Genomic DNA, 8,833 nt, shown 5'->3' with positions numbered 1-8,833 from the left:
AATGTAATGAACTTTACCACAATGACGTCCCAACCTTACAGCTAGGTGCGAACTATTGCAACTATTGTTATAATAATTATAATATAGTATAATTAATACAATATAGTGTTTTATTTTTACAATGAAAGAGTTAATATACCAGCTCCAAGGTGAAAAAACTGTTTTTTTCTGGCCAGGCACATTAAACATGAAGAGGGTTGAGTTACCGTATCATTTGATGTTAATGCTGATGGGGGACAAAATTTGTGCAAAAAAGTTAAAAAAAAAAAAAAAAAGTATCTGAAGCTGATGTGAGAGGGGACATAGTACTAAAAAAGTGCAAGTTTGGAAGGAATTTGCTTGATGTGACTCAGATCGCCGAAGCCTCCTGGGTACTGATCAGAGGTAAATCATCTGCATAACAGCACACATTAAGATTTATTTCCATTTGCATGTGTGCAGGACAGTAGTGGTACATTAGAAAAAATGCAGAGAAAGAAAATTGAAGGATTAGCATATAAAATACACTATATAAAAACACTTAACACTAAAAAAAACACTAAATTGTTGCACAATTAATTATTTCACCATGAATTATACAAAACAAATGGACTGGGGAAGGACTGCATGACAGATATAGGTAGTTGTGAAGAGTGAGAGGCTGAGGTTGTAAATCAGTTAAACTGTTCTCCCCCTTTTATGTTAATTTTAGAGCGTGAATGGCAGTGAATTGTTGGATTGGACTGCATTAATCAATGTAATGAGAGATGAATCAATATTCTAATAGTATGCAATTAAACTGAAATATTTAAATAAATTTAAAAAATGGCATGCAGTGTCATTAAATATGTTTCTGTAATATTCTAAAAGCCTGTTGCCTTTTTCATTGTATGAGTAAGCATTGATTAAATTGAAAAAAAAAAAATAAGGAAAGAGGGTTGTGAACCTACAAATTCATGTTTATGAATAAAGATTTTTCTACATAAAAATTAAAAAACAATGAATCAGACACTTTAGAGATTTTTACTCAAATTGTCATACTAATAAATTAGTTTTAAGAGTAAAACAGTAAATAAAAACGAGAATCTGCATCAAACCACAATTTCCTGTTTATTTTTCTCTGAAAGAATGCAGGCTCATGGCCAGATGTCCATCCCGGGGCGTGGTCTGATTTAAAAGGAAGGGTTGTCAAGGAAACGTCAAGTCGAGCAATGACTTGATGATGATAATGAATGTATAAGAGAGTACGACTCTGCTTCTCAGGTAAATTTGTTTGCTTGTACTGAGCAACTATAACTTTTATTGTGTTACAACAAATCTTAGCCTAACCTAAGATGTGTCTGTAGTCATGTAGTCCTTTTGCACAGCTGCCATTTTGACTTTAAATAGAGGTGTAAACACAGGTGTTAGCAACTAATTAAGGTCCAGTTCAGATTAGCTCAGTCAGGGTGCTGCTATTGTGCACGTTAGCTCACTGTAAAGGCTCTGCTGCACTAAATGGATGGGGACCTTAATCAGTATTATTAGTAACAGCTGTGTTTACCGCTGTATTTCATATCTGCTGTGAAAAAGGTCTGTTCAGCATAAATTTTGTGTCACAGGCACTAGTTTGCAGTATACACTAATATAAGACATCTGAACATCGCATTTAATTCCAAAAATACATCGTAAAATAAAAAATAATAAAAATGAAAGTTACTTTAACTCAAGTTACCATGCATATAAAGGAACAAAGCAGCCAAACAAAGAGCTCTGGCATCCACACATCCGCCATTCAGCCGTCAGACTGCCCACAGTCTCTCTCTGTAATCCTATTAAATCAATTAGGAACAACAGCAACAAAAGCAATCATTGATGTAATCATGAGACCAGTTCAGGTTGAGATTAAACTACTGATGTCATGCAGGAAAACAGCTGAGCAGCTGCGTTTTTTAACTTGTCAGTGTTGACAACAGGCGACATCAGTCCAGAAGTGGTGGGAAGAAGAAGAAGAAGAAGAAGAAGAAGCAGCTCGATGTGAAGCGACGGGACAGAGGACAAGTCAGTAAACCCACTCAAGAGATTAGTGTCCACATGTCCCGGCGACGGCAGCAGCAGCAGCAGCAGCAGCACTGTCCGACTCTGTAAACCTCTGTTAGGAGGTTTGGTGGTGGGAGGATCGTCACAGGCGCTCTTTTCATGCGCCCACACCCGGCTGGTGGCTGGTCACTGTGGACGGTTAGCAGTTCTCCCAGCAGAGACACCGGGCTGCAGACAAAATGCCAGGAGAAGGATTCACCATTAAAAGTCGCATCAGGAATTTACTGCGTTCTCCAGCAACCAAACAGAAGAACAGGAGAGAGAACCTCAGCAGCAAGGTTACCATACTTTACCACAGATATTTAGTAAATATTGAGTGTAAGTTTTAATGGTTAATAAATCATGCATTAATGCTTTCTGGACCAGTTGACTTTTGGGTGGCCAGTTTGTGAAAAACATTCATTTCAGTGGTACAGAAATTAATTTCTTAACAATGATAATAAGTATTTGTTAATGGATAACTAACGTTTCTAACTTCATTATTACTAAATAAAAAGTATAAACTAGAGGTGCACGGTATGGATTTTTTTTTTCAGCCGATACCAATAACTGATAATTTCCTGCTTCTCATGGCCAGTATCCATAAGATAACTGATTATTTCACATTTTTGAATTTTAGAAATATAATGTGCAGTTTATGCACATGTCAGGGTAAGAAAGGCTAAAATATAGTAAGCAAAGATGGATGATCTAATATTCCACAGCTCTGACTAAAACAACTTTAACTGACCTCACTAGTACAACAAAAACAAAGAACAGTTCTGACTCTTCAAACATTTAATTGAACTACTTTTTTACTTGTGAAGTACGCAAAAAAATAAATTAACAAATATCCTTTGTACTTTTCATAGAGCATTAGTCTAAGAGTTCAAATTAATTGCTTTGACATTTATATATTTACTGGCTATAACTTCATTATCAGAATAATAAACAGTAAAATAAAATTTAAAAAAAAGTTTGCCATCATCAGATGATAATTTATTGGCCCTGATATTAAACTTGCATCACTAGAATAAACAACCAGCAAAATGCATTTTTCACTACCTGGCAACCCAACATTTGTTCCTATGAATGGTTTATATTACTCATCTGTTAAGACCAGTAAATTATTTGTAAACCATTTACAACTTTTGATAAAAGCAGCTTTATATATGAGACTATCAAGAAATTAAGGCATTTATTGCTTGCTAGTCGCCTATTATTTCATGTGTCAGTAGGACACCATAGACTGAGGTACACTCCAGATGAATCAATGACACTCAGCAGCTGCTTTATAATTCCCAAGACAGACAGACAACATGACCTGCCTTCTGTCACATCCTCTGTTTAATTACTAGGTCAAACTTGATCTTTGACATCTTTTTTTTTTTTTTTTTTTTTACATCTCTTCAACCCAAAAGATTAAATTAAAATTATACTTATAATAATAAGGCCTACACAATACTGGATTTTTAGCAATAACCATTATGCTGATGTTTTCCAACCCATTTTGGTGGACTGTGGACACTGAAACAAACCATCTACTTGCAGTGAAGATCAAGTCTCTCTTGTGGTGGAATTTTCCATATTATTTGCCTACATGATGGCCCACTGGCAGATGCAGACATAAAATGTGGTGCTTGTCGAAATATACTAATTCAGTGGGCAAAATAGAAAACTACTGCAGACAGTTTCCTTCTGCTGGTGTTTGTATCTCTTTGTTCCTCACAAATACAATGTAATGATCAGGTTGACATCCCTTAAGATGGGAAATTAAACATGTAGTGTATTTGTAATATAAGTATTAGTTGTAGCATTATTTTGTATCCCTACTTATAGCATATTTTGGGTTCAAGCATCCTCGTCAAAGGAATGTGAACCTCATCAATGCAACACACATCAGTTAATAATCACAGAGACAATAAGTAGACATAGAACAAATCCAGGTATGCACAAACTAAATAACTCATAAATTAATATTATTTTAGATCTGGACACTGTCAGAAGTCAGAATAATCAAGCAAGCAAGTAAAGATTTATTTATATAGCACATTTCATTGCAGGTGGGCTCACAATGTGCTGCAGAGAGCGTGAGCCACAAGAACTATGTGGTTAGTGCAAAATAAATACAATTAAAACAAATGCCTAAATAATACTTGAGATAAAATCCAGCTAGAATTTAAAAAAAAAATAGTAAAAATGATAAGACATGAAAATTAAAACCATTTAAAAGAAAAAAATAAATCAAATATAATAAAATAAAGATTAAAACCAACAGTTGACCAATAAAATAAAAAAAAAACACGAGTTAAAAGAAATAAGAACAAAAATAACATACAATAAACAGAGTTGAGGCACATCTTACATAATCAGGAGGGATGTTTCCAGCAGCTTGGAGCATAAAAGCTAAAGGCAATAATCACATTCCAGCAAGATAATGCCTCTAAAGTAAATTATGTTGCTGGAGGACCAATAAAAAAAGCGACATATAGTCAGATCTATAGTTAGCCAATGTTAGCAAAATACTAGGTAACTAACCAGCTAATGATTGATGTATATTGGCCATCTTATTAGCCTGTGTTTTGCTAACATCAGGTGTAAGTAGCTAGCCAACGATTGGTGTAGATTAGCTGGCTAGCTAGCATTTTGCTAACATAAACTAAATTAAGATGTGACAATATAACACCTTTAAAATGTGGTTTTCTTTTAAACATTGCCAAGCCTAGCACATAGCATATGTAAGTAGCCTACAAGAAATAGGAAAGAAGAAAGTTGACCCAGGTTCCAAAAGGGGCGGGACTTAGGAAGAGTCAGTTGTTTGTATTTTAGAAGTGTTGTGACAGTCAGTGCCACTCAGTGGAGACGTTAGTTGACCCTTAGCCAACATCTTCACATGTTGTAACCAAACAAATCTATTTCTGTCTTTGATTCATTGACGGCGGTGCTTAGTTACATCACTGCTGGTGTGGCATTTATCCCTGTCAGCCAACTGAACTTTCACTTCTTCACCCTGTGATGAAATCCTTAAAATATATCCCTGTTTGTGTCTCTCCAGGTGACATTGGAGAAGGTGTTAGGAATCACTGCTTCAGGAAACAGTGGTCTGGCCTGTGACCCCCGATCTGGACTTGTTGCATATCCTGCAGGGTAAGAAGAGACAGAAACCATTTCTGCATCCTAATCTCGTCATCTGACCTTTGATTTATCAACAGGCCATGCACTCGCAGTTTCCTTATCATATCTACCTCACGCAGATGCTTAGTGTGCAAATTCCTGTGTGTGTGTTATCGCTGCACAATCTCAGAGGAACTGAGGAGGAGAGCTCTGTGGGCTTCCTCATCATAGAAACTCCAAAGCTTCTTTTTATCCTGTCCTCAGGGAGGCTTCCTTTGACTCTTCCAGTGATACGCTGATGTAAAGAGAGTTGTGTAGTTTTATTAATTCCCTGCAAACAGGCTGTGTTAACTTGCTCAGTGCAGAATTCTTTTTAAAAAATGAGACGTATGAGCTGCAGGTTGGAGGATTTAGATCTACAGTGGCGATGCTTGGGGGCCTCAGAGGGTGAAAGCAGAGTTTAAAAACAAGCTTGCTGGGTCCTGCAGGGCTCTAACAGAAAGAGCACACTGAGCCTCTTTTGTGTTGTTCTCAAATCTTTTGACAAAGCCGTATTAATTCTAAGAAGGTCAATGGCTGTTTACAGTATTGTTATGTGAAGGAGTGTATGAGAGAAAGCAACGTCTGTGTGTGTGCAGGCATTCCTGTGTACATATGTGGGCTTGTGTTACATATCTGGGTCTGATGGCATTTTAGCAGGCTTTATACTTCCCAAATTGTACACAGTCTGGCAATCCACCTGCCGCCTCAGTTTAAATCTGCGCAAGCTGTTGTACCAAGAATGCAGTTTCCTGGCACAGAGCTAAAGAACAGGCAGTTCACAAACAGGTGGATCTCTGGGCTTCGAGCTGCTTTTGAAAAGGATGTAAAGAGGAAGTTTTACTAGCAGGAAACAATATGATAATGGATGGATTGTTTGAATATGGAAAAGAGTAATAACGAAAAAGGTGGCCGAATCACACGGGTGTGGGCAATATAACATAAAAACTTCATGAGACAAGACAGAGTGAAGCATTCGAATTACCACCAAACACCGATACAAAGGTGGGTAATGTTATGTTAAAGGAACATTTCACCCCAAATCAAAAATACAGTTTTTCTTCTTACCTGTAGTGTAGTTTTGGTGTGAGTTGCAGAGTTTTGAAGATGTCAGGCAGAGAAATGTTTGCTGTCCTAATGGAACTAGATGGCATTCAGCTTGTGGTGCTCAAAAAGTGCCAAAAAAATACATTTGAAAAACTTAACAGCAATGTCTCTTTCCAGAAAACCTTGACCTAGTTATCAAGATAATCCACAATCCTTGCTGTAACCTCTCATCCACGAGTAGAAGTAGCTGAGTGTCATTTAGTTCCAGGGTGTAATGTGTGAAATGAATCGTAAATATGTAATTTTGATTATGGGGTGAACTTTCTCTTTAAGTACCAGAGAGTTATTTTTCTTATTTCCATGCAGTGAGTATTTCATATTTTGTCATGATTTTCTGAATTGTGGAAAAGCACTCAGACGATTGATACCACTCTAGTGGCTGTATTGTAAATTTGAAGCTAATGCCAGAAACCAATTAGCTTAGTTTAGCATAAAGGTTGTAGACAGGTGGAAACAGCTCGCAGTCTCCATTTAAAAGTAACAAAATGCACCTACTTGCACTTTTTAAAGCTCACAAATTAACCCATTATATCTTGTTTGTTTAAATGAACAATGTTCAACAAATTTTGTTACCTTTGGACAGAGCGTGCTAGCTGGTTCCTCCTATTTCCAGTTTTAATGCCACAAACTAGCTTAGCTTCATGTTTAGTACACAGATATGAGAGTGGCATCAACTCCTCATCTAACTCTTGGCATGAAACCATAAGAGTTTTTCATTCCTTTGAAATATTAAATAATTTACTTCTTTGTTTCACTAATGCACATGACATTTGGTCCTACACAGTTTGATGTTTTTGAACATAAGTCATCTCATGCTACTTAGTTTCAAAGTTCATTCATTAAACCTTGTGTGACCCATTTTCCTAGCAGTGAAAGTGTAATTTTGATTAACTCCAGCATATCATAAAGTGCTCTTCAGAATTAATAACTAAATTATTGAATGAATGCCCAGAAGAGTAAATGCATGAATGAGTAGAGCGTTATTGTATTATTGGCTGTAATCTTCTGGAAAACAGGTCACAGTTCACATAATAAAGTTTAATTATGGATCAGCTGAGATTAGTAGCTCATTTCTACATATATTAGTTGCTATTAGAGTTATGCTACATGGTTTCCTGTGTTACATAAGAGTTTATTTTTTTTAAAGGTGTAAGCTATGCTACAAGTATGCACCAGAGAGTTTAGTCATTCATTTGTTGATCTGACCAAGTGTTGGACAAATGTTTGCATTTATTACAAACACCTGGATGAAATTGACACAGAAACACTTGAAATCTGGCAAAGAGTTTCCACATACAACAAACTATTTCTCATTACAAATACACCAAACATGAGTTTCTAAATCTGCTCAAATATTTACGCAAACAATGGTGAGTTTTGATTGTGTTCTTTCTTGTGTAGGTGTGTGGTCGTCCTGCTGAACCCCAAGAAGAACAGACAGCACCACATTATCACGTCAAAGTGAGCTGAACACAAATAAAATCTGAATTTTAAATGTGATAACATGAAACTGCCAAAACAGAGCTCATCTGTCTTTCTCTCTTTCTCTCACTGTTCACAGAAAGACGATCACAGCTCTGTCCTTCTCTCCTGATGGGAAGTACTTGGTCACAGGAGAGGTGAGTCTTCTTACTGCCAATCTGCTGTTTTCCTTTACTCTGCAGTTTTTTTCCACGTCAAATTCAAAGTCTTGTCAGCCTCTGTCTGCTTGCATGAGTAATTAAGGCTTTCACAGAACTTACTGTCATATTACAGCACATGTTCACTTCAGTTACCATGGTTACACTTAAATCATTCTTTAATGTTACTAGACAGCTATATTGTCAGTTGTTAGCTAGCTTAAACACTTGGCTAACAATTGGACAGCAAAGAGAATACCACAAGAAAAACAAAGTGAAAGGAAGGTGGCAATGTTCTCCTCAAAGAACATGCAAAGCACAAGAATATAAGCCAAACCGAATTTAACCCGGCCATTACAAATACACACAAGCAGAATATGTGGCAAAAAGTAAGATAACTGACAAAATCAATGTGAGAAATCTGCTGTGAAACAAGCCGTAGATAAAGTATAGATAAAATATATACAGCAAGAAAAAGACCAACATCAACAGGAGTAAACAGAAATTGGTGAGTTTCAATAAAAATGATATAGCTAAAGAAAATACATGAGACAGTTATGATAATATTTGGCTATGTAGCTACAAAGTAGCTAGTGCTAATGTCTCTAACAAGTTGCACATTGCTCAAAGCTTCATGGATATCCTGAGAAATGTGTCATGATATCTTATCCTTCTCTTCAATCACCACAAGTTCAGCCATTGTCTTATGTTGCGCAAATTATTTTACCTTAAAGGACTGTTATGGGTCAATTTTTCTGAGGAAAATGTTACTAACGACCTTCTAGCAACACATAAGGGAATACCCGAGGGCAAACACTTAGGGATTAAAGGGTTTGGCCTTATAATATCCTAAGGAAATCCTTATGGTGAATTAATGCAACTAATGTTTTTCCTAGGGCACCCTTAGATGAACATTT

At 36.5% G+C, this 8,833-nt stretch overlaps 1 protein-coding gene across 1 annotated transcript in view; it reads left to right on the top strand.

Moving 5' to 3' along the window:
- Positions 1 to 2,205: 2,205 nt before the first annotated feature.
- The window catches only part of LOC146314153 (mitogen-activated protein kinase-binding protein 1-like), a 36,388-nt gene continuing 29,760 nt past the window's right edge, over positions 2,206 to 8,833 (top strand). Inside the window, exons 1-4 of the mRNA XM_084736907.1 lie at positions 2,206 to 2,336; positions 5,093 to 5,184; positions 7,699 to 7,758; positions 7,859 to 7,916. Of these exons, the coding sequence (XP_084593033.1) occupies positions 2,238 to 2,336; positions 5,093 to 5,184; positions 7,699 to 7,758; positions 7,859 to 7,916 (309 nt within the window). The 5' untranslated portion in view covers positions 2,206 to 2,237. The remainder of the gene's footprint in view (positions 2,337 to 5,092; positions 5,185 to 7,698; positions 7,759 to 7,858; positions 7,917 to 8,833) is intronic.

This window comes from Lutjanus erythropterus, chromosome 15 (assembly GCF_056507025.1).
Source record: "Lutjanus erythropterus isolate fLutEry1 chromosome 15, fLutEry1.hap2, whole genome shotgun sequence".
In the NCBI taxonomy this organism is placed as follows: domain Eukaryota; kingdom Metazoa; phylum Chordata; class Actinopteri; order Lutjaniformes; family Lutjanidae; genus Lutjanus; species Lutjanus erythropterus.
The sequence above is the reverse complement of the archived record's forward strand: the minus strand, read 5'-3'. Positions and strand labels throughout refer to the sequence as shown.